The 26,502-nt window shown below is 38.6% G+C and overlaps 1 protein-coding gene across 1 annotated transcript in view; it reads left to right on the forward strand.

Annotated features, from left to right (window-relative positions):
* LOC122808598 (junctophilin-3-like) overlaps nt 1–26,502 on the forward strand; it is a 1,013,050-nt gene that overhangs the window by 739,717 nt on the left and 246,831 nt on the right. Inside the window, exon 4 of the mRNA XM_044079555.1 lies at nt 9,928–10,052. Within this exon, the coding sequence (XP_043935490.1) occupies nt 9,928–10,052 (125 nt within the window). The remainder of the gene's footprint in view (nt 1–9,927; nt 10,053–26,502) is intronic.

Consider the following 26,502-nt stretch of genomic DNA (forward strand, 5'->3'; position numbering starts at 1 on the left):
AGTACTTCCACAGACAAGCCAGCAGGTCTGAAATGAAATTGGCACCTCTGTCAGTCAGTATTTCTTTTGGGAAATCTACCCTGCTGAAAATCTCTAACAAAGCATTTGCCAAATTTTCAGCCTCAGTGGAGGACAGAGCCACTGCCTCAGGGTATCTCATAGCATAATCTACTACCACTAAGATATACTTTTTCCCTATGCAACTTGGGGTACTCAAAGGCCCCATAATATCCATAGCTACCCTCCAAAATGGCTCCTCAGTCACAGGCAAAGGCATCAAAGGAGCTTTCACCTTTTCTCCTGCCTTGCCTATCTTTTGGCACTGCTCACAGTTCCTGCAGTACCCTGTTACATCTCTGGAAATCCCAGGTCAATAGAAGTTCTGAATAATAAGTCTCTTTGTATGCTTTATGCCCATATGACCTGCAACGGGGGGGGGGGGGTATCATGGGCTATGACTAGAAATGCCAGATAGTAGGCTCTGAGCACTACCAACTGCTGTATTCTCTCACTCTCTAGCCCTCCCTCAGGGCTCCACTCTCTGTACAGTAACTTTGTCCCAGTATACAGATTCCCCTTTCCCTTGAGAATCAGGTGCCTCACTAGCTACTTCTCACAGGCCTTGTAATGTAGGGTCTGAGAGCTGAGACTCTCTCAAAACTCTTTTTGTAACCCTTCCCAGGTCCCCTTCCACAGGAAGTCTGGTATCTTCTGACAGTGATGCCTCACTGTCAGCCTGGGTACTACTACTCTTCTCTATCCTTGCAGTCACTCTGTCCAAGGGAAAATCAGTACCCACAAGCAGCTGTGGTTCACCTTCAGTCTCACTGCTACAGGGTAGCTCCCTCCCTGAAGTAACCACCTCACCAGTCCTGGCTAAAAGTGTGCAGTCTGTCTGGGTCTCCCCAAGCTACCAGACCCACATGCTTGTCTCCAAGCATGACTGCACATAACTGCATGCACACATGGTACTGCATTATCAAAATCATTCCCTATCAGGACATCTACAGGGATATCCTTAAACACACCTACTTGCTTGCTTCATTTTACACCCTTCCAGTCAAGGTGAACCCTATCCAAAGGTATTTAGAATGGGGTCCCTCCTAAAGCTCTGACTGGAGTAGACTGCCAAAGCAAGTAGTGCTTCTCTGTAACCATTGCAGGCTTCACAATGGTTAGGTCAGAGGCTGTGTCTTTCTTAGCCATGGCCTCCTTCCCATCCACTAAGGTAGGCTATGACCTCTTGTGGTAGTGTGGTACCCTTGTTGTCTCTAGACAACTTACTGCTGGCATTTTGTCATTCCCTTTACTGCCTCTCCCACCTTTTGTTCCCCACCTTGCTTCCGTGGACATCTGTATGGTACATGGCCCCACTGGTTGCATTTAAAACATTTAACCCTTGGTCCTAGATGTGTACATAGACTAGTGGCTTCCCCTGCTACTGGCAGATTCTGTTGGGGCAGTCTGGGCTGCCCACCATGGGTACTCTTAGACCCATGAGCAACACTGGGTGTCCCATTCCTGTGCAGTGATACACTGCTTGCTAGGTATAGGTCTCCCTTCTTCCCCATCTCATCTGCAGTAGTGCATTGTCTGTCAGCTAACCAGATTCTCATGTCCTCAGGCAAAGTGCTAAGGGCTTGTTCCCCCACCAAAAGGTCTGCCAGCCCTTCAGACATGGTGACCTGACACCCACTCACCCAGCTATGAAAATAAGTGCTTGGTTCATCAACATATTCACGCACACTTTCATCTACCGTGTGTCAATGCTCACCATACCTTTTCCTATAAGCTTCAGGTGTTAATTTAAAATATTCTAGCAAACAATTCTTTACAAGATTATAATTTAAACAATCAGTATCAGACAATTTGGAGATAACAGTTACAGCTTTACCATGGAGTAAGATGGTCAGGATCCTTACCCAGAGCTCTTGGTCAACATTATGAATGGAACTATCAAAATTATATACTATTAAAATTGTGGAAGAGATTTACTGACCTTTCTCACTTCTGGGTTTTGGTTACTCCCTTCCTCATTACCTCCATGACTCTGGCACAGAGTCAGCATCTCCTTTTCATGTTGCCTCTGCCTCTCATTCTCCTCAGCCTCCAGATGTCACAGTCTCTCTGCTGCTTCTATTTCCAAATGCTTGGCCTCCAACTCAAGTCTCTTTAACTCCAGACAGATTTTTAAGTCCTGTGAAGAAAGATTGAACTGTCCATTTTCTGAGAGTTGTGTATCTCCACGGACAGTCTGATTGTCCTCCTGGTTGCTATTCTCTGATGCAGCTGTGACTAAATCTGCAATCATGTCTGCTTTTGTCAGGTTGGCATGCACCAGTCCTTTAGCCTGGCATATCTCAGCCAACTGGCTCCTTGTCAGCTTGCCATACTCCTCTTCTGACATGCTTGCCTTCTCTCCCTGACTCACTAAGCTAACAAAAAAATAAAACATTTGTGCTTTGAACTCTGAATGTTCACTGCATGGCTGATTGAGAGTACAAACACCTTCAATGATCACTGTACACAGGCTATAGGAATTCAATATCCATGCCACTACAAGCCAATTAATATGTGATGTGGCAATCTCACCACAGTCAACCTATTAATATGTGATGTGTATATCCCAGCACAGCTAACCAATTAATATGTGACACCCCTTCCCTGACCCAGTAATCAAGGAGCCTCAATCCTCATCACTAGCACCAGTGAGGGACGTACACATTGGGAGGATGACAAGTACAGAAACAGTAAAGTACAATTTCCCTTTAGAACACACAGAGATCACAGTCAGTCTGGGTCTGGTTTCTCCCTCTTTCTCCAGATCCTCAATAAGACTCCCCACTGGCACAGCTATAGGGTTAAGATCTCAGCCGAGTGGCCATGCTAAGACCTCCAGCACCCTCTCTGTTCAACCAGTGCTTCGTGTCCTTGCCCAAGTAGTTGACACACACACACACGTTGAGATTTGATTGATATACAAACACACCCACACACCTGGGAAAGGCTGGCACAGGTTTACTAGCTATGCCCCCTTCTGCTCAGACTATAATGTAGTACCAGCTGTCTCCAGCCACCCTTACTTATCAGTTACTATAAGGCCCTTACCAAATGGTCTCCAATCCTACTGTGTAATGTTGCTATTATCCAAATGGCAAGTGTGACCAAGACTTTCAAGGCTATTTAGGAGTGGCCTGCACAGTGTCACCAAATACATATGCAAGTACTCTAAGAGCTTAAACATCTCTAAACAAACCAGCCATAATTAAAAGGTTTAAGTATATTTAACTATAAATAATAAAAGAACAAGACAATACTCAAACAAGCACAGTAACTACAGAGCTCAGAATCACAGGAAATATTTTAAAACAACATTGCAAGACATTCTCAAATAAATACAGAAAACATCTAAACTAATCTTTACTGTATTCCTATCTATCTCTAAAATAAACTATTCCCTAAATAACTTACTTACAGAGCAAGGCAAATGTAGTGATAATGATTAGTGGATGTTTCTAGAGCCAAGATGATACAAAATGCACAGTCTCTTAGAGACTTCTCAAAGTAATATCAAGACATTACTGCTGGGTTAGCCTGGATGACATCACTATTTGTCACCTGCCTTCAGTTCCCAGGCTAACAGAAACTTAACAAAATTTAACATTTCTCTGTGAAAAATACATATCTCTCAGATGTTTGCTCAGAACTGGACATCATAAAACATTTAAATACTTTTACATTTTAGACCTAGTAATTACTTCTCCAATGTAATAGAAACTCCAAGGTAATAGAAAGAAACGTCTTGCTTTAGACATTGTGTTTGCTTGTTGCAGTGAAACTACTTTTTGTAGCACATCGTAAAGCACTTTTAATTTCAACTTATTTTCTTGAAGTTTTGCAAGTTAGCTCTGTATGTTCCAGCTTCTACTATTAAAACATGCATTTGCACAGGTATATAGTTTATATACATTTCTGTTCTTTTCCAGTAGGTACACTGTGGTTATATTCTTGAAGATCAGTACATAACATACATAGCTGGGCTGGCAACATTTCATTTTGTCACAGCAGGTTTAGATGATGAATTCATGTATAGAAAGGCTATACCAGTTAGCAGTGGTAGCATGTAGTTATAACCCTCAAAACACTCAATATAATGAACAAGGGAGAGTGGTCCCCATGGTATCTGCTGAACTATAAATACACTTTAAGCTATAAGACATCATAAACAATTAAGAGGCTGAGACTGCTGATCTGAAGAGATGTTTTCTCCTGCAGAGAGACAAGTACAGTGACCTGTTCAGAAAATGCACCTTTAAACATCTCTGACTTTCTTAAGGGGACAGGATACAAAACATCTTCCTGTAAAACAAAATGAGGCACGTACAAAGTCATTTTCAAACACATTAACATTTACAAACTTTTAATGAAGCAGTATTTAGGTGCAATATAAAGAGCTACTATTACCTAGAGGAAATACTTTTATTAGCACTGTTTACTAAAATAAAACTAATAAAAAATATGTGTTCAGTCTAAAAATGCCAGATTGCAAAATAACTCATAAGGGACTTAGCCATTCTATTAAACTTTGTCATCCAGCTACATCTGGTGTTAGTACTGGCTTGAAGGATAAGGTATCGGTTTGTTGGGTTGTAGTACCTTGGCCAGAGATCTCAAGACTCTAAGGACTTAGACTTTCTGGTGAGCTGTCTTCTAACTCGGGAGATCTCGGCAATGAATTCTCTTTTCTTGTCCTCTCTGTGGCACAGCATCTTTATTTTGGTGCTTTTGTTCTTCTCCTTCTCAGATATTTCTGGTGGATCATGAACTTTTGTTTAGAGTATTTTCTTCCTGTGACATTTATTCCATATAAAAAGAACAACCTCTGGTATTTGAAAGATATATGAATGTAGAGTCTCAGCTGAGTGTAGTAGAATGGTTTTCTCATGTTTGCTGTTTTGCCTGCTGGGTTTCCAATCTCCTAGTTGAAGGAGTTTTTCTTTAATAGCAATCTTGTCATAATTATTGTTTGTATTCACTTGGTATGTTATAAGTGATCCTTCAGCCATGACACCTATTGTGATTGTAGCAGCACTGATGAGGGAGGGAGTTTTGATCTTAATCTATGACCCTTCAGAATCTGAGCTGGTGACAACCGCTGCAACAGCAGCTCCCTTGTCATAATACAATCAAACACTTTATCCACACGTTTCTAAGCATTCTAAGTGAACATGTCCTTACAAGAAGAAGAAAAAGAGTCAAATCCAATCCTACCACATGGCTATCCCTACAGATAAAATGGCTAATGAGACAAAGAGATAAAGCTTAGAACATACATAGATCTAACATAACTCCTTCTTCCAAGTATACCATAGTCCGAGAAGCAACATCAAATCACAAGTCCTTCTAAATAAGAGACTACTTCTCAAACCAAAAGACCTTGAACAAAAATGCCAAGAAAATGCCAGTCAGATATCTCTCAGCTCCTGAAACCAGGTAGACTATCACAACCTAAAACTCATCCCAGTGCATCATTCTACAATATAGCTTGTGCCTTCAAGTTGAAGGCTTCAGCACCCACTTTGTCAATGCTGTAACACCCATTACAAATCATAATTCTACTCTTAATCCCTAAAGTATCCATCAAAGAGTAATAATCCTAATCCCTACATATGTCAACCAATTTCAATGTCAAAAATAGACATATCTGTCTAAACGGGGTCTATATTAGATAAACAAAAGTTTATCTAACCGAATGCTCACATGAGCGAAATCCAGGAAATCAAAACTGCAATTGTGGGAGGCTGCGCCCCCACACCCCCCGCTAAATATATATTCCAACTCTGAGATTGCACTACAGTGAGGAAAGGGCAAATATTCACATCTTCACTGTACCACGATCTCACAATTGCAGTTTCTAGTTCCGCAATTTTCGCTCATGTGAACGATTAGATTAACTTTCGTTTATCTAATATAGACCCTTCTAAATGAAAGCCTACTACAACAGTCCTAGATATCTTCCCTTAGAGTACCTCAAGCTCGCAGCAGATATCATTGCTTACCCAATATTCATACTAGGGGTACTCAAGAAAGGTTACAGATGGAATAACTAGTTAGAAAAGAAATGAGAGTTCAAAGTAAGGTTTTAATTAGCGTTGCCGCCTCACAGCAAGAGATTCTCTGGTTCAATCCTCGGCTGGGGTGCCTTCTGTGTGGAGTCTGCATGTCCTCCCTGTGGTCGCGTGGGTTTCCTCCAGGTACTCCGGTTTCCTCCCACATCCCAAAGACATCTGTAGGTGGATTGGACACTCTAAATTGGCCCTAGGTGTGAGTGTGTGCGTGTGTGTGCCTTCTGTGGAAGGTTGGTCGCCGGGCTGGCAACTTGACACCGTAAAACTCCACTGCCAATCATGAGTGGACAGGTGATCCGCTGTGGCGACCCCTAACCGGGAAAAGCCAAAAGAAGAAGAAGAAGATTTAGGAAGAAAACAGTTTTAGAAAATGAGGAAAAAAGAGGAAGAAATAGAGACAGGAGAAGAAAAAGATAATGAAAAATAAAATGGTGGTAGACACAGGATGGAATGAAATAAGATCTGGGAGTAAAAAAAATACAAAAAAGGAAAAGGAGGGGTATCAGAATTTTATCATTAAATGTGAATAGCAGTAGAAATAATTTAAGATTTATTTAACACTTTTATTATGCTCTCACTTAAGACATAGGCACATATACATTATTAGAAAAGAAAACAAACCAAATTAACATTTTTCATTTACGTGCATTATATATTACATATGTTTTTATTTTTTTTTCTTACAAGTGTCATTTAGTCCAACAGAATGATGCAAAAAATAAAAATGGATGTTTTTGCTTGCTGGGTACCAGATACAACAAAGAAGAAAAAAGGAAAATCATACAGGTAGCATAGCAGAGGGGAGCAAATTGTTTGGTCTGCAGAAAATCAGATATTTTCTGCAATGGGAATTTTTATAAAAAATGAAGAAATAATCCAGATGAAAAAATAGTAGTACCAGGAAAGACTGGTGCAGAATTTGATTTTAGGGCAAAGTACATTACTCAAAAGTCATCAAGTCTCCTTATAATCCACAAGAGAGACAAAGAATAGCCTTACTGGTACTCTTTTTTTAGACCTGGCAAAAGCCTTTTATTCTATTAAGTCATGAAGTTAATATTTAAATCAAAAGTAAAAAAATAAAAAAATAAATAAATATAATAAATGCAAATAAATACAATAAATAAAAAAAATAACAGTTAATATTTATTCTGGTTGATGTCTATTGATAGAGCTTTTTGTTAGTCATTTTTTAGTTTGTTTCTTAATTAATAAAGTTTTGATTAGGTGGTTAGCCTATACAAAGTGTTAATAAACTGGTCTTAGATTGTAGTTTACCTCTAGCTCTCTAGATTCAGTTTTAGGTAGCACCCTCTGATTACACTATGGTGTTAAGGGGGAAGTGGACTTGGCTAAAGAAATTATCTTAATGCTTTTATTGCTCTTAACAGAACCACCCTCTGTAACTACTCCCTTGCTCCAAACAACCTGATTATATATAAATAAGGAATGTTTTTGATGCTTTTCATTATACTCAGCTAGGATCACTTATTTGTGTGTTTCAATAAAGGATATTCCATTTTTAACTCAGATGTGGACTACCTACTATTTTCTATTTGATTATTTTGTAGCATGTATTTTACAATTATATTTTACAGTTTGATTCTTATTAAGTGAACTAAGTGCATAATATAATTAGAAGTGAACATCAAACCCTCCACACTGCAAAGTTTCTTCTTGGTTTATGATTCTACATTTACAGACATTAAAGAAGATTGTTATTATTATTGTACTAAATGTATTTTTTTAATTACAAATCATCTTAGATGATGTTGAAGTCTTTTACTGAAGAACGTATGTTATCCAGTTTCATACATCTCAACCTCTTAGTGCATGACTTCTGGACAAAGCCAAACATAATGAGGGATGATAAAGGCCTAAAATCAGGGACATGTCTAAAATATCAGTGTTATAAACCTAAAATGTTTATAGAAAGTTTATAGAATAACATGTCTTGCATTTTTGAAGGATATGAAGTCTAAAACTCAAATGTCTGTCATTATTTAATGACTTCAAGCTTCATTGATTTAACAAAAAACACACATTTTATGAGTTACAGACCAAAAATATGAGGCAAAAATCTGAATATTCTATGAAATTCTGGACAGTTGAGAAGTATGCCCAGTTTGCAGTCTTTGATATATTTGTGTATATATATATATATATATATATATATATATATATATATATATATATATATATATATATATATATATAGCCCATAGGGGCTTGATGTATCAATGTGATCTTCTTCTCCCTTTCTCTTTCCCATAATACTTTGTATGACTTATGCCAGACATAAGGAAGTAACTTTGAATTCTCATGCCATTGACATATAATGGGACTTGTGAGGGTCACTGTTATTTTCTTTACCATCTGCAAAAGGACTGCTTCATATCTGTCTCTAATCACACTCATTTATGTTTGGCTCATACCTTGTTTTACACTATACTTAGAAGTTATCCAGCTACAGCCAGAACAGTAACTAAATTGCAGGCTTTGTTCAGTGTTTTCTTTTGTAGTTCAAGTGGAATTGAGAGTCCTCTCTCCCCACACTACTGAAGAGGTGTTAAAACTGTCACTGCACTGAGAGACCCTTGCAGAATCAGTTCCTCTTAGACTACAAATGAAAACCCTGAACAAAGGCCTGAAATGTAGTTACTTTTCTGGCTGTAGCTGTATAACCTCTAAGTATAGTGTAAACCAAGGTCTGAGTCAAATATAAATGAGGGTGATTAGAGACAGAAAATAAGTGGTCATTTTACAGAAGGTAAAGAAAATAACAGTAACTCACACAAATTCCATTATATGCCAATGGCATGGGAATTCAAAGTTTCTTCCTTATATCTGGCATGAGTCATACAAAGCATTATGGGAAAGAGAAATGGTTGAAGGAGAACAAGATCATGTTAATACATCAAGCCCCATTGGTAGCCATGTTGTGGAAAACATGCTAAAATTACAAATAAAGCACCTAGAGTGATTTTGAGGTGTTAAACTAGGTCAGGAAACAAAGACAGAGAGAAAAAAAAATTTTTGTAGTTCTAGGGTAGAGTTTTCCTTTAAATGGAATGTCAGGGAATGTTAGTTATATGAACAGTATGAATGCGAATCTCATCATAGCACAGCAGTAGCCATTGTCAGTGGTGGTGGTGGGGGGGGGGGAGTATGACAGGTAGCAGCTGGTTGACTAGGATTTTGGGAATCTTGACACACAGTAATGCACCAGTAACCCATCTGGAATGGGTGAGAGTGATAGTAAAGACTGTGATGAATACGATTTACTGGAGTGAAGAAGGTATTGCATTGAGACTGTGGAACAAAAGAAGAGACATTTATCAGGAACTACAGCTAAAAAAAGGCCTACATTGGATGAATTAACTTGAACAGTTTGTAGTTTTATGAAAAATCCAGACATAGCTGGATGGAACAGAATAACTCCCAAATAAAGGAACGGGAAAAAAGAGAGAAAATTTATAATAATAGTACTAACTTTATTTCATCAGTGTCCTTGGTAAGAACTCTACTTGCTGTCACAAAGAAGAGAAAATTTAAGCCAGAATGAGCTAGATATTAGCTTAAATGCAAATGATGCAATTAGAGCAGAATACATGGGATAATTTAGTAGCACGTTTTTCACAGGAAAATATTTTTACTACCTTTTTAATCTTGTGGAAACATGAGATTAAGCTTGGTTAACGAGTGACTATGTGCACTCAGCTGTATAAATGTACAGTCATGAGTGTGGTTGCAGGCTATAACATGTGATCAATGTCCTGTTCATTTCCTTTTCTTACAGAACGGCTCATGCCAGATCAAAGTCAGAATCAGCCGTAGCAGCAGCACAGAAAGCACAGGAGGAGGCCCGCCTGGCTAGGATCACTGCCAAAGAATACTCCCCTTCCTTCCAGCACCACAGAAATGGTCAGTGTGTCTCTGTATACAACAATGCATGTAGTCTCTGCTTTCCTTTTTATTGTCTGTGCTTCTCTAATGGCACTTTGTAACACTGCATAAATATCTGTTCTGTGAAAATAGTTATTTCTCCTGCAAATGTTGACTTTTTTATACCCTTTCTCATTAAAAACCATGAGATTTGACATATTTAGATTAATATTTCTCTTTTGTTAGCTACGCGTGTTTTGAATTCAAAATGCATTTTTTTTCCTTTTGCTTATGTGGTCATAATTAATGTAATTAATGTATGCAGAGGAATCAGTTCTTCTATAGAAGGCAGTAAGAAACATGCATTGCTAAAGGTATGTAGTAAACAAAACTGAATGTTTTAAGATGTCCTGCTTTGTCAAGAATGAAGATTTTCCATGATTTAAAAAGAGATAAAACCTTTTCTAAAATGCAGCTGCAAAAGAAGAAACAATACATTTAAGGGTTCTGAAGAATTTTCAGATTCTAAAAGACTTTGCTATTTGGGGAATGCGAACAGTTGCAGTTACAATGTAATAGTGAAATCTGCCCCAAGTCACTAAAATGCCTCCTGTTCTAACTTTCTTTAGGCAAGTAAAATAACATTTTTAATGTAATTGACTATTTAAAACTTCTGCATTTTGATTTCTCAGTAATTATAATTTCTCCTCTATACTTTCCTGTGTTTTCATTTTTTTTCAACAAACATCTTTATTAAATTATCACACATGACATAGCCGATCTTACATTTATATAAATGAAAAACAAACAAAATGACACAACTTTAGTTGCAAGCATTGTACATCTCAGACACCATTGTAACAACTGTAGTTGCAAACTTTATACATCACTTATAATCTATCCAATCATTGTCAGTTAAGCATTATATAACTCATTCAAATCCCTCCTCTTGAACTTCGTTCCTTCTCTGCATATATTGTTCCCACAATTCCCATTTCTTCCTATGTAGTTTGCTCCTTCCCTTTTCTAAACATCCCAATTCCAGTTGTTTTGTCTCTGTTACTATATTCACTACTTGTAGTAAAGTTAGTCTAGACTTTGATTTCCATTTTCTAGTAATTGCTTTTTTGGCAGCCACCATAATTAGACTGAGTATGGCTTTACTATGGCTAGGCAATTCGATTCTGCATCATAGCTCAAAAAAAAATCATCTCCCCAGTCAATCCAGTCTACTCACCCAGCTTCTCTGATGACAGCGCAGTCTGCAGGGAATCCCTAAAGTCTGCCAGCTCGTTATACTCCCAAAAATTATGTTCCCAGCCACCTATTTCTTACCGATCACACCTCCAACATGTGCTATCCACCTGAGAAAAAATTAGTTGGAGTCTACTTGGGGTATAAAATACCTCTATAAACACTTCCAGGCAAAGATCCTAAATCTTCTAGACTTTGTTGCATATTTGGAGACATGCACCTATCCCCCCCATTGTCTGTTTGTGAATTGCTTATCCAGTCTCTCTTCCCAATCCTTTCTAAGATCCTCTGATTGATTCTTATAATTATCAAGCAATATTTTACAAGCTTTACTAATTATTACTTTTGTAACTGCAGCTTCTGTTCTAGATTCTATTAAAAACTCTACCAGTGCTGTCATTTAGGACCCCCTTTACTTTGATAGGGAAGGCAATCTCTAACCTGCAGTCCAAAGAAATTCTTAGCCTCTTCCCATTCTGTTACCTTTCCCTTTCTAGTTATTTACTCCCAATACCTTGGTTCCTTTGCCAGTTTTCTCCAATAAATTCCAGCCCCCCCAGTAAATTCCAGCCCCCTCTTGTCTATTATCTGTACCCCTAACCACAGCCTTCCCTATCCGCAGAATGTCTTTTCTCCATTCTTGTGCTGGTTTAGTTCTTAGAATACTTCCTGCTGTTTTATGAATATAATACCTATTTCACATCTACCAGCCAGTTTGGGCCCAATACAGTCTCCCTTCCTGAGGTACACTTTCAGGACAATATTCTGAGATGCCTTCCAGTTGTGTATAGAGCCTGTAACAGACTACATCATCTTATAAGTTAGTTTTTCATTCCTTTTTTCCTGTTGGTTGGTGCTTAAAAATTTAGTATGCATAATATCTCCTTCTCACTATTTGCAATGTCACCAAAACACCAATGATGGACTTCAAAACATAAAAGTAATCCTAGCAAAAAGAGAGAGAAAGAGAGAGATTAATTTGACCCAGCTATGCCTGAGTAGTGGAGGGACTTATTTTCCAACAGCACTGAACTGGCCCAGCACTAGTATAACTACAAGTTTCAATAATCTGAGGGTTTTATCTTGCAAAGAGGATACTTCTCTGTTTTGTTACTTTGGTATCCCTGCCATATACAGTACGTCATTCCAAGCAGGCTTTGTGATAGTTTGGTCTGTTCTTCCCTCTTTTGGCTCCTCCTTCACCATGCTACTGCTACTGTCCTTGATTCTAGCACTGCTATTGTCAGTACCCACTAGTTCCTGGGTGAAAAAGTGTCAGCTGTCCTCTCTAGGGGTAGCCTGATTTACCTGGCAAAGTCAGTCCATCAGCTGATCCATGTTGCTTCCAGGTTTCCATGTATCCCCAAATTTACAATACACAAACATCCTGGATATAACAACCACTACCAGCCATTTCTTTTCTGTCCCTTATATGCATTGGCATTGTTGATATGAACAGCCATAATATAGCTCTTCTTGGCCTGCTGACCACCCGCCTTATCTGGTTGGTCAAGACATGTAAGATAGTACCCAGGTTTAAATGATCTAGTTAAGAATAGAGGGTCTGCTTCAAGAACATTATTGCTGGTGACTCCTTTGGGGTAGCATTGGAGGTGTTCCACCATGTAAAGAAGAATTTATCTAAGTACTACTGCATTGTGGTTGGTCCTTTCATCAGCCTACAGTAGATGCTTCATTGTCGGCTCAAAATGTTCAGAGAAATTAGTTGCAGGCTGGCAGTACTGCTTGAATACATTTTCCCTTATGGTATTTGAGAATTGTTGCAAACTCACTAGACATAAACTGGGATCCACTGTCACTCACCAATTGATGTAGAATGCCATACCTATTGAAAAGGATGCATAACAGTACAACCAGTAGTAATAAAATTTGTCACTTGCATCTTTAGCAAACTGAACTGTGTTTCCAAATTCATGAAGTACAGCTTTCCTTCAGTGGATCCTAGAGAGTCCACATGGAGCCATTTACAAGAGGTAGTGTACTGAGATCACATGTAGAGCCATTTACAAGAGGTAGTGTACTGAGATCACATGGGGCCATTGACATGGAGTAATGCACTAAGTCCATGTAGAGCCATTTAAAAGAGGTAGTGCACTGAGATCACATGGTGGCCTTGACATGGGGTAATGCACTAAGTCCATGTAGAGCCATTTACAAGAGGTAGTGTACTGACATCACATGGCACCATTGACATGGGGTAGTTCACTAAGTCTACATGGAGCCATTTACATGAGGTAGTACATTGAGATCACATGGAGCCTTTGACATGAGGTTGTCCACGGAGTCCACATGTAACCATTGACATGGGGTGATGCCCTAATGCCATTGACATGAGGTAGTGTGCTGAGTCCATGTGGAGTCATTGACATGAGGTAGTGCATCACACTCATAAGTGAAGAAGCACTTTACTTGGCATATCCCACACTGGTTGGCATGCTCCACAAGTGTTTGATTTGCTTAACTTGCTAAACCCATGCAGGCACTGATCTGAGGTCAGGCATATGCTAGCTGAGATGGTCAAAAAGAATAAGTGACTCCTCTGATTCCCAGCTCTTGGCAAACATTCACAGGCTGTGGATTTTCCCATGTCAAGAACAGTATGTAAATTAATATTTATTTTTTATTTTATTTTATTTTACATTTGTTAACCAGGCAAGTCTGACTGGACACAGGTCCTTTTTCAGCAAAGGCCTGTGGAGTAAAGCTCCACATACAATATTATTCAGAAATATGTTATACACATAGATTAATATTTAAATACTGATTTAAACATTAACAAATTAATTGACAAATTCCTTGGTAGTAGACAAGTTGGGGAACATCATTAGGTATTATTGCATATCTCAGTAGTCAAGTTGTAAAACATGAGCTATATGAGCTTTATATGCTGTAGTTTCAGTATAAAGACAGTTTACATAAATTATGATTTATGCCCAGCTCATTGGGAATCAAAGTTTGAAAAGGAATTGGATGACTTGATTAAAGGTTTTGAGGAAGTAGTCAAAGGAGGGGAGGTAAGGAGGAGGAGGGACAGAGTTAGAAGGACTGTTGAGGAAGTGAGTGGTGACAGAATCTGAATGGTAGGTGATGGTGGAGAGGAAAAATAGAGAGAGAAAAACAAGGGTTTTAAAAGTTATCTGGGTTTGTCATAGTTACAGAGATCAGAGATTAGCAGATGTGGTTTTAGGGCTGATTTGAAGGAGGTACAGGAAGTTAAGGTTATGATATTGGTGGGAAGTCTGCTCCATTGTTTAGCAATGATATTGCTGTAGAGGGATTCACCTGCAGAGTTATTGGCTTTAGATACTTATAGTAGAGGGTTTTGATGGTATCTAAGGACTTTTTTGTTGGTGCAAGGGTGTAGTATGTTTTGATGGGATGGTGTTTTGACTGGGGAGTAAAGCATGTTGTGAGCTAATATGAGTTGATTATATAGTAGGAGGTGGGGAAGTTCTAGCCAGGAAAGCACTTTGAGAGGAATGTAGTGATGTATTCTAACAGATGAATTAGTTGCGAATTTGGCTATTTTATTGTAGCAAGCTTGCATCTTGGCTAGTTCTGATTTTCCAATGTTGGTGAGAATGGGGGAGGCATACAGCAGGGTAGAGATGAGATGTGCACGAGCTGTAGTGGCCCTGGTACTATCTGTTAGGAATTGCTTTTTTCTATATAAGAGACCTAGCATTTTGTGTATTTTTTAATAGTTAGGGATATATGTATGTCTAATTTCATGTTGCTGTCAATTTCTACCACCAGCAGTGGTGTGGCTGACTGGAGAAATGGTGTGGCTGTACTGCTAGTGGAGGTGATGTTAAATGTTGGGTTATGTGCTGTGTACTGTGTGGGTGGAAAGATAAGAAGTTTAGTTTTGTTGGCATTTAATATTAGTTGTGGGTCTGTAAGCCAGTTTTCTACAGAGAGAAAGGGGGCTTGAGTTAGTTGTTGCAGTTCAGGGTGGGAGGAAGAGGTGCAGATAAGTGTAGAGTCATTTGCATATTGGATGACTGAGGCCTATACTGTGGCTGTATGGAGTTTGTTGGTAAATAAAGAAAACAGCAGGAGTCCCAGGATGGAATCTTGTGAGACTCCTAGAAAGACAGGTAGTAGAGGTGAGAGTTCAAGATGCCATCTAATAGCCTGCTGTCTATCAGTTAAGTAGCTTCTGAACCAGGAGATAGCGGGGTAGCTAAGATTTATTTCTGAAAGAGTGTTGATTAGTCTGTCATGATTGACCATGTCAAATGCTTTGGAAAGATCAAGAAACATAGCTGAGATGAATTCTCCATTATTTCTGTGAGTGTTTACTGTTTGGGTGAATGATGTAAGGGCGGTAGTCATGCTGTGGGAAGGTCTAAAACTGTGTTGAGTTGTGGTAAGTAGATTATTGGAGTTAAGGTGGGTCATAATTTCAGTGTGGATGCATCTTTCAAGGATTTTCGAGAGGGGAGATAAAATAGCTATTGGGTGGTAATTGGTAAATTTGTTGGAATTGCCCCCTTTATGTAGTGGAGTAATGTATAAGGTTTTCCAAAGTTGGGGGACTAGGTTTTAATAGTGCGGTTTATAAGTATTAATACCAGAGATGCAATTGCTTCAGTAGCTATTTTTAAGTATTCAGCAGGTTGTTTATTGGCAGAGAGCGATGTTGGTTTTAGCTTACTAAGTAGTTTTCTGATTGTTGGTGTAGAAGCAGGTTGTAGTGTGAAAATCTGTTCTGTAGTGTTGTTATTAGGTAACTTAAAGTTTGTGGACTGATTTTGTGAGTTAGCCAGTGCTAGGATGGATTCTGTAAAATATTTGTTAAACTGGGTTGCTATATTGGTTGAGCTATCAGTGTGTACAGGGGTGAGGGTGCTAGTTTTTCCTGGATGTAATACTTTGGTGATTAGGCTTTGTCCCTGTTTTTTAAGTTGGGATCTAGTGTCCTTGGTTAACCATGGGGCATAGTTGGCTTTAATTCTGATGGTTCTGAGGAGGCATGATAGTTTAGAATTTCAAGGAAGGTGGAATTAAAGTATGCAACAGCCTCATCTAGGTTTGAAGTATGTAGGCGGAGCCATTTGCATCTTGTCAGTGCTTATATAAAGTTACTGGGGTTGAAAGTTTTTTGTTGCGGATTTCGCAGTAAAAGGTGGGTTTGGTTACATTGGTTCATTGTCTGCTTAGGAAGGTTGGAGAGTGATCGCTTAGGCTATGTGATAGACAGCCAGAACGGGTAATTTGTTCAGATTTATTAGTTAGCATCCAGTCAAGGACTGAATGCCTCTTAGATGTTTTTGCAAATCTGGTTGTAGACTGGATTAATTGGGTAAAACCGTGAAGATTAATAAAGTTAGCGGGGTTATTGGATTTACAAGTCAGCCAGTCGATATTAAAATCACTAATTATCTTAGTTTTTTTGGGGAGAGAGTTTTAGGCCCTATGTAGTATATTTTCTAAGGAGTCTATGCTATCTCCTGGGGGAATGTAGCAGCCAATTAAGTTGATTTTTTTTGTTATTGATGTATAGTTTGGAATTTATAATTTCTGCTGTTCCTGATGTTGGTAATGACAGATCCTGATTTTCTATGTTTAGGTGGTTTTTGAATAAGATAGCAATGCCACCACCTTTTTTTATATACAATCTTTAAATAGGAGGTTATAGCCTGGAGGGATTATTTTGCTGTTAGATATGTTAGTTTTTAGCCAGGTTTCTGTGAGCAGGACTCTGTCTGGAGAGTACAGTGAGATATTAGCATGTAGTTCTGGGATTTTATTTTTGATGCTTCTAATATTACTGTTAAGTATTAGGAGGTCATTGACTTTATTGAATAGTTGAGGAGATGTGTTTCCTGAATGTAGTGTGGTTGTGTGGATTGCGGCCTTGGGTGGGCCAGGGTTAGGGTGTATGTCTCCACATAGTGTTAGATTAGTGGTAGTTTGTACTGTAGGTTTAATTAGTCTAATGAACTAAAGGTCATATTTTATGGAAGGTTTATTGCTTTTTTCCATAGTTACAGGGTGTATTGGGATGTTTATGTTGAGAGGTGTTTGAAAGATAAAGGGGAGTATGTGTACTTCAAACAATTTTTGTTCACAGCAAGCTAAATTAAAAAACAGGCTGTGCGTTTACTGCAAGCATTTCCTTAATAGCACATGCATAGCTGAAGAAAGCAGTTAATTCACAGCTATATCAATCAGAAAGCATATGAGGTCCATCAGCTAGGTCTATAAATCTATCAGAACACTTTGTCGTACAATTAACTTAGTTAGGCTGCAATCCATAATCAGTAATCATTAAGCAATGCTATATGTACAAGCAACAGAAACAGTATTTTGATTGATACAGTTGCTTACACTTGTTTATTTATTTATTTATTTAGCAATACACTTACAGGAGGTTCAGCAGTTCACTAAAAAAGTGGAGAGTGAATGCTATGCTGTTTCTCTGAGGCTGATTCAGGGAAAGGTTTCTTTTTAAAAATGGTGCTGACCAGAATAAGTCAGTTATAGCAGTTACTCAGGTTGCGAAAGGGAGCAGGGCAGCTAATTAACTTTCGTTCCACTATTGGGAGCTAATAGCCCACATAGAAATATGTGTCAGTGTGTAAGGGAATGGAGAAGACCCCAGTGATAATAACTATACCTGGCCACAGTGAATTGTATCTACTAAAGAAAAAAAAACAAAAAAAAAACAATCTGTGAGCACAGGACTGTAGCAGGTTTGTACCAATGTTAGGTCTTAAACATTACACCAACCTGCACATTGATTTAAAGTAAGCTACAGTAATTAAATGGTTTGGAAGGGGCTTAAAATGTCTTGAGTGTGGGCTATGGAGGGCTTGAGGGGAGATTTTAGTATTAAGATAGCTGTTAGGCTAAATTCAAAAGGAGAGCCGAATCACACTGTAGGTTATCTGGGAATGAGGTAGTATAGTTGTAGAATGTAAGTAAGTGGCTGGAAAGGGGAGGCTAGCAGAAAGGACGTGCATGCTCACCACTGTAGCATACTGCTGGTTACTTAATTATTTGAAATTGAATACATACATTTAACTTTAAAACAGTGATTATTTGGATGGACACTGGGCACTTTCTTTCAGTTTCCTGTATTAAAATGGGCCACAGTTCTTTATTCAGGCAGGGAGCGATGTCCTGACCAAGTTAGTTACAAGTAAAAGAAGTGGGAGATATTCAGAGTAGTGAATATTGCAGAAATAGTGAAAGAGAGTAGCCTTGAAAATATAGGCCTTCAGCCAGGAACTCTAGATTCGCTCAACAGTAGCTAACAAAAAGTTAAAAGAACTGCATTGTGCAATATATATAGTTGGCTTCAGTAATCAATTAATCTAGTATCAGATTTAACTGCCAGTAGTTATACTGCTTTTTTCAATCAGTTAATCTAGTTTAATCTAGTATTTTTTCAATCAATTAATCTAGTATCAGATTTAACTGCCAGTAGTTATATTGCTTTACATTGTATACATGTTTATATTAGTAGCATCAAGTTGTATACAAAAGAGACTGTGTGTTTACTTCAAACAATTTTTGTTCACAGCAAGCTAAATTAAAAAACAGACTGTGCGTTTACTGCAAGCATTTCCTTAATAGCACATACATAGCTGAAGAAAGCAGTTAATTCACAGCTATATCAATCAGAAAGCACATGGGGTCGGTCAGCTAGGTTGACACATGTATCAGAACAGTTTGTCGTGCAATTTAACTTACTTAGGCTGCAGTCCGTAATCAATCAATAATCATTAAGCAATGCCATATATTATACAAGCAACAGAAACAGTATTTTGATTGATACAATTGCGTACACTTACAGGAGGTTCGGCAGTTCACTAAAAAAGTGGTGAGTGAATACTATGCTGTTTCTCAGAGGCTGATTCAGGGAATGGTTTCTTTTTAAAAATGGCGCTGACCAGAATAAGCCACCTATGTCAGTTATGCAGGATGTGTAAGAGGGCAGGGCAGCTAATTAAGTTTCGCACCAATATCGGAAGCGTGATCACCCTCATAGAAATATGTTTTTGCGTGTAAGGGAATGGAGAAGAGCCCACTGAGAATTACACCTGACCACAGTGGGTTATATCTACTAAAAAAAAAAAAAAAAAAACAATCTGTGAGCACAGGACTGTAGCAGGTTTATACCAGTATTAGTTCTTAAACATTACATCAACCTGCATGTTGATTTAAAGTAAGCTACAATAATTAAATGGTTTGGAGTGGATTTTGAATATCTGAGTGTGGGCTATGGGGAGTGGAGGGGGGATTATAGTATTAAGATAGCTGTTAGGCTAAATTCAAAAGCAGAGCCGAATCACACTGTAGGTTATCTGGGAATGAGGTAGTATAGTTGTAGAATGTAAGTGGCTGAAAAGGGGAGGCTAGCAGAAAGGACATGCATGCTCACCACTGTATCATACTGCTGGTTACTTAATTATTTGAAATTGAATACATACATTTAACTTTAAAACAGTGATTTTTTGGATGGACGCTGGGCACTTTCTTTGGGTTTCCTGTATTAAAAGGGGCTGCAGTTCCTTAGTCAGGCAGGGAGCGATGTCCTGTCTGAGTTAATAGTATCCATTAGTTTGCTAACTAAACCATCTCTTATTCCAGGCGTACTGTGCTCACTGAAGAAGGAAGACAAATATCTTTAAAATGAATTGGTTTTCTTGCGTGCATAAGTCTCTCCTGTCTTGTCTGAGTACCTTTGTGCAGTATTATTACCTACAGTGAAGTGCTGAGCTCCCACTTCACCATTCAGTTCACATAGTTCCATCCTAACATCAGTAGTGATGTCCAAAAATGGGTCCCATTCAGAAAATCAACTTTTCAGAAAGTGGAACTTTGTATGGTTGACCATATGATTGACTTTCCAAAAAGTCAAAATATTTATGATGGAGATCGTGGTACAGTGGAGATCAGATAATGTAGCATTTTTCCTCACTGTAGTGAAATCTTGCAGCTGATGTATGTAATTTGCATGGGGTGTGGGATTGAAGGGTGGCTTGTCCCCTGCAAAAACACAGATTTTGGTTATTTTCTTAAGTATGACTTTTCAGAAAGTTTATCACATGGTCTCAATCATATAAAGTTTGACTTCCTAGAAAATAAATCTTATGACATATATCTCTAAAAACACATATACAAACATGCAATGTTACTATATTGGTATCTACTTTGTATCCACAGTCCAACCAAGTGCCTAAACTTGTTGTACCACAGCGTTGTGTCAGCTGGAGGCTTTATCCCGCAAAAAGGATATCATATCTGGTCCAAACCAAACAAACAGAAGCATTTACAGAGCCGTATGTACATTTGCGACTGACCATCCCACTCTAGCAGCTTGGGCTCCTTGGTTCCTCCTTAGGTTCGGTCCTTCTCTATAAAGTAATGTACTAGACATGCAGTGATAGTGGAATGCAATCCAGCAATCCCAAATAAAAGAAGACCTTTAAGTGACATTTTCTTTTATTATGCCAATGAATACACAGATTTTGGCACTCATTGTAGAAAGCAAGTGCTATGGAATATTGCAGCAGCAGCTATAATTGCCTTACACAATTGTGATATTTAATTTTCTTTCCTGTAATAAGCTGAAGATATGGCATTTGTTATGAAAATTAAGCTAAAAAAAGAAAGTAAAGAAAACTGCCATTACTTGTAATTACAAACATCTAAGACTAAAACCTTTAGTTTAAAAAAAAAACTAAAGGTCTGCTCTGATGTAAAAATGGCTGTATAATCAGATAAAGTTAATTCTTGTACAATAGTTATGAATACTGGCATGTTTTTTTTTTTTGCGGGGGGGGCTCTTTTCACTGTACAGCTCCCTACCCTGTGCCCTGCATTGACTGCTGGATTTGTCAGCCACCTTATACCTCCCCTGGGCCCATCCTTTAGGGATGGAGCCAGCACAGAACATAAAAGTGATTTGGGGGGTCTGTCCATCAGCATCTACTGGGGGTCCTTTTTGACCTATGCCTTTGCCCCCCCTCTTGCCTCCTGTGGTAAAGTCCAGGAGTGGGTAGGTGTGCCGTGGAGATGGGTGACATTTCGCCCTGTGTCCGTTCAACCATGTCTCCAGCCTATTCCCCCTTTGGACATGCCCCTTGATAGCAACATTCCTAAACTTCATCAGTGAGCATTACCAGTGATGCCAACAGGGCCACCGTCCATCCAGGAATGGTAACACCTATCCCTCCCTACTGCTCCATCCCTCCACTGAACCACTAATCAAACCTGGATCGGCTGGGCCTAAAGCAGGATTTTATCACTTTACACCACCGGTATGCCTTAACACTGCCACAGTATGTAAGACAGAAGTTTGGTTTAGTGTTATAAATGAAGGCTTAAACCATAAAAACTGCTGTAAGCACAGAGAGACTAGAATTACTAGAAATATAGACTGAAATGGTGATGTCAATTTGAATATTTTTGTGTAAGATTTCTGATAATAACTCTCTTACAGTAAGTGGTGCATGGAAGTCTGGTTCAAGATTCCATCCGGTTGCTAAAAAAACAGGCATGACAGGATCATGGAATGAAAGGAATTAGTAGAAGTATATACTATATATAATATAATATATATATATATATATATATATATATGTGTGTGTGTATATATATATATATATATATATATATATATATATATATATATGTGTGTGTGTGTGTGTGTGTGTATATATATATTTATATAATACTTTGTTCCAGCAATGTATGAAATATGCTGCATTTTTATTATTCATATTAATATCACTGACAGAAAAATGATATGAGTGAAGGGTACCAGGTAAACAAGACGGGTGATGAAACAAACATTGCGTAGGATCTGCTCATTTGGCTATACAGAAATCAAGATATTACCATTTGTCTGTAACAGTGGTTAAGAAAATGTCTAAATTTTTTACTAATTATTCTAATAATTCCCTTAAGGAATGTTGTAAATGGAAGTTTGTTTCAGAATCCCCAATTTGTGCTGAAAACATACAGTCTGTCATGACATGGACTTAAAGGTATTAGCAGAAATGAAGATGCAGTGTTTTGTTTGGTACAACAAAGTATAAAGTATGGCTTTTTAAAAATACCTGCTTTAATGTTTCAGTGGCATGGCCACGGTGGTGCAGCAGTTAGCGTTGTCACCTCACAGCAAGAGGTTTTCCGGTTCTATTCTCGGCTGGAGCGCCTTCTGTGTGGAGTCTGCATGTCCTCCCCACAGTCGAGTGATGTTTAAAGACATGCAGGTAGGTGTGTGCGTGAATGGGTGTGCCTTCTTTGAAGGTTGGGTGTCGGGCTGGTACCTCGGCACTGTCAAAATCCACTGCCAATCATTAGCGGACCGGAGTTCCGCTTTGGTGACCCCTAACCAGGAAAAGCCAAAAGACATTAGTTTTATTAATGTTTCAGTGGCAGAAGGAATATGATATAAGTAGGAGTTACCAGGACACATATGAGGGTAGGTGCAAGAATGTTGTACAGAATATTCGACTTTGAGACAAGTGAAATGAAGAGTTTGAGATTTATCAGTTGTAATGGTCAGAAATATTTGCATATTTTAGTACTTTTGGGCATAACTCATGTAATGAGTTTGTTGCATGACTTATCGACAGATCTAACAATGTGAAGAAGAAAAAATGAAAGTATATTAATTTGCAGTGATTTACAAAAAAACTGAAAACATTTTTATGATTTTACTTTATGAAACGTGATATATTATCATATTGCTTTGATTACTAAGAAATCCAAACTATATGGAAATTATTTTAAAGTATCAGCAGAAAGCAGACATCATTCCAGACAAACATGATACTGATGCATGATGTCTGCGTTGTACAGCTGCAGGGTACTACAGTTTGTTTATATATTAGTTTGTAAGAGATATGATATTTTAATATGTGTCAGTGTCAAAATAAGTACGTATGATAGAATACGGGATGAGATACTATTTTGAAGCTGATGTCTGGACAGACAATCTTGCTGTAATTTCTAGATGGTAGGATTAATGAGATAATTGTTACTTTTTCAAAATATTCAAATAATGCACAAAAATCTGCATTTATTGACAATTGTAGTACAAAGATCATGAGTGTGAATTTCAATACTAGTAGCAAAACTGTAAATATCTGTGTGTGCAAGACAATTTTCATGACTATGCATTCTGCATAGCTGTTAAGGCTCAGGTTTTATAAGCATTTATTTCAAGTGTTGTTTGAAAAACAATGATTTTCTGGAAAAAATGATGCACCACTGTTATCATGAAGGCAGTTAACTGCCAGTATTTTTGAGCTCCTTTGAAATGAATGATTTAATCTGGGCATCTGTGCAACCTTGAAGGGAACACCCAACAGTGTGCTGAATTAATAGGAAATGAAACTTCCTATACCAAACTGGTGGATATAGCAAATTTGCTAGCTTATAAATTTAGCGCCAATTTCTCCACCCCCATCACCCACAGTTTCCTCCCAGGAAACACCCTCTACAATTTCTCCACCAACTATCACTAAAGAACAGGCGCTCACTGCACTCTCTAGAGCTAAAAACACTGCATCACTGTTTTTTGACAATATCCCTGGATGCTTCCCAACTAGCTTGAAACGTGACCTGGCAGGCTCATTAGAATCCCTTTTCAGCCATAGCCTCCAGACAGGCTTCATCCCTAGAGAATGGAGAACTGCAACTGCCATCCCTCTACACAAAGGCGGACCATAAACAGACCCAGGGAACTACTGACCTATAAGTTTGACCAGCCTTATATGCAAGGCCATGGAAAGACTTATTGTGGACCTGATAAACAAAGACATAGGAACTCTTCAAATACTGGACCCATCCCAGTTCAGTTTCATCAAAGGCAGGTCATGCCTGCTAAACTAAGTGGACTTGTTTGAGAAGGTCACTAGAGTCATGGATGAGACCAAAATATGAATACTGCCTGTCTTGACCTGACAAAGGCATTTGACACAATACCTCACTCTGGTATCATAGATAAATGCACACATTTAGGCATAAAATCCCTATGTCACTTGATGGTTAGCCAAATGGCTCACAGGAAAGATGCATGAAATGGGGAGGGGGCACCTCCACCAAGAGACCTGTTACTGGTGGTATCCAACAGGGCTCAGTACTGAAACCTTTCCTGTTTGGAATATACTTCTCTGAAGTTAAGACAAATGTAGAAGACCTTTGGCTGACCAAATTTGCTGATGACTGCAAGCTGGGTGCATTCAGTGAATTCCCCAAAGATGTAGATATCCTCCAAGAAAGTCTGACACAGGCAAATAACTGGTGCCAGAACAATGGCCTAAAACGTAATGCAAAAAAATGCATAATCATGCCCTTTGGGAAGACAACCACCACTGCAAATCCCAACATTGATAACACTCCCCTAAGACTACAGCCAGTGGTAAGGGACTTGGGAACTCAGGTTTACAGTAACCTGAACTTTGATCATGGTAGTGAGAAAATCCTTTTATGTGGCACAACTTATAAGTAAGAGCATGACATCCAGGTCTAAGAAGATCATAGTCCCACTATACTCACCCCTCATTAGACCAATAATCAAGTACAATGCACCCTTCAGAATGTACCTGCCCAGACATTTGCAATAACTGAAGCAGCAACAGAGGTTTCTCACTAAAAGAATACAGGGTGTAAATAATATGTAATATGCGGTCCACCTCAAAGCCCTGTCCCTGTACTCAGTCTCCTACAGACTGCCTACCCTATAAGGCATTCTAACGTCCAACCCTGATGAATCTGCTACACATTCACAGAACAAACACTAGAATTACCCAAAACTAAAAATCAAGACCTCGTCTGCGACATAAACAAAACGTATTTGAGGGATAGGTATGTGCCTCAGAGATTACCCCTTCTATGGAACAGACTCCCCATTCAAGTGAAAGAGAGATCTTCCCCAAGGCTATTCAAATGCAGTTTGGACAAATGGATGGGAAATCACAAATTCATCCATAGCTTGTCACCTGTGGCCCTTATGGACAGGGGCAACTTGTAGATGCACTAAGGCACAAGTATATACCAAAGCCATTCTAGCCCTTGGGCATTGATAAATGGGAAAATAGGGTTATAAATGGCTAGGCTTAAAAAAGCTCTAGGGCTGTTAGCCTAGTAACCTGCTATCATCCTATGATCCATTGCAGGTCACAGTATATAGCTTTTGTTCACTCTCTTCATTCACAACATTCTAGAATGCTTTCATGTAACTCTTGGAGAAGATGGGCCTGTTGCTTGGGCAGTCCAGCCACTCAGATCCCTCATATCAAATACTTTTGTTATATTCTTTTCATTAGTTTTAAAATTGAAATGTAGAATGTGAAGGTTTTTGTTGCTATTAGAAAGTTGCCAACCCTTTTTGACTGTTTCTTACCATCCATCCTGTGGATAACTCTGGTTTTATTTTTAGTTTCTTCAGTATCCACTGGTGACTTTTCTATTTGTACAAAGCAGAAAAGATTACATGTACCTCATTTCATGTTGTGCATTGTGCATCACTTGCAATGAGAGCCATGAGAGACCTTATGTTTTTCCATATAGATGTGTCTTTCCTTTACTCTGCAGTAAGCATGAACAACCAGCAGTGGTGATTATTGCTGCATTCAGGCAGTTAGCAGTGATAGAGTCACTGTTTTCAGAATCAGAAGGGAATTGAAGAGAGACATCTTTCACTCATGCAGATGTCTAACATGCAAAAGTTAGAGAAATGTTCAAATGCCAAACATAACAGCCAATGCTTCTTTCTTTATCTCTGAGAGTTTATGAAGCAAAAGCTGCTAGTTTTCTTTTACCATATGATATTACTAAACATTCCTGTGCATAGAGGTATCCCAGGCAGCCCTGATATTACTTTGATGGTTCTAAATAACAAACATCTCAGGTAAAGCATGTTTTTCCTTGCCTTCCTGTATCCCTTTGCACAGTCATTCTTCCTTCAGTGTTGGCCATTATGTAATAAAACATTTAGTGGCTCCAGCATGTCCAGAACAGGTGCAACGTGCTGTTGTAGATTATTAGAGCTAACAGGGAACATGAGCATGCTACAAACTGAAGAGCTGGAACCTGCAGAATGATGTGCATTGTGTGTGGAAACGTATGTAATGCTGCCACATTTGTACAATGACCCTGGTATAATACTGCTGTCCTTAACAAATCAAATGTTTAGTCCTGTGTGGTAGGCAAATCTTTCAGTGCTTCAACACTTCATCCAGAT

This window comes from Protopterus annectens, chromosome 8.part0 (assembly GCF_019279795.1).
Source record: "Protopterus annectens isolate FY-2018-M chromosome 8.part0, PAN1.0, whole genome shotgun sequence".
NCBI classification, from domain to species: domain Eukaryota; kingdom Metazoa; phylum Chordata; order Ceratodontiformes; family Protopteridae; genus Protopterus; species Protopterus annectens.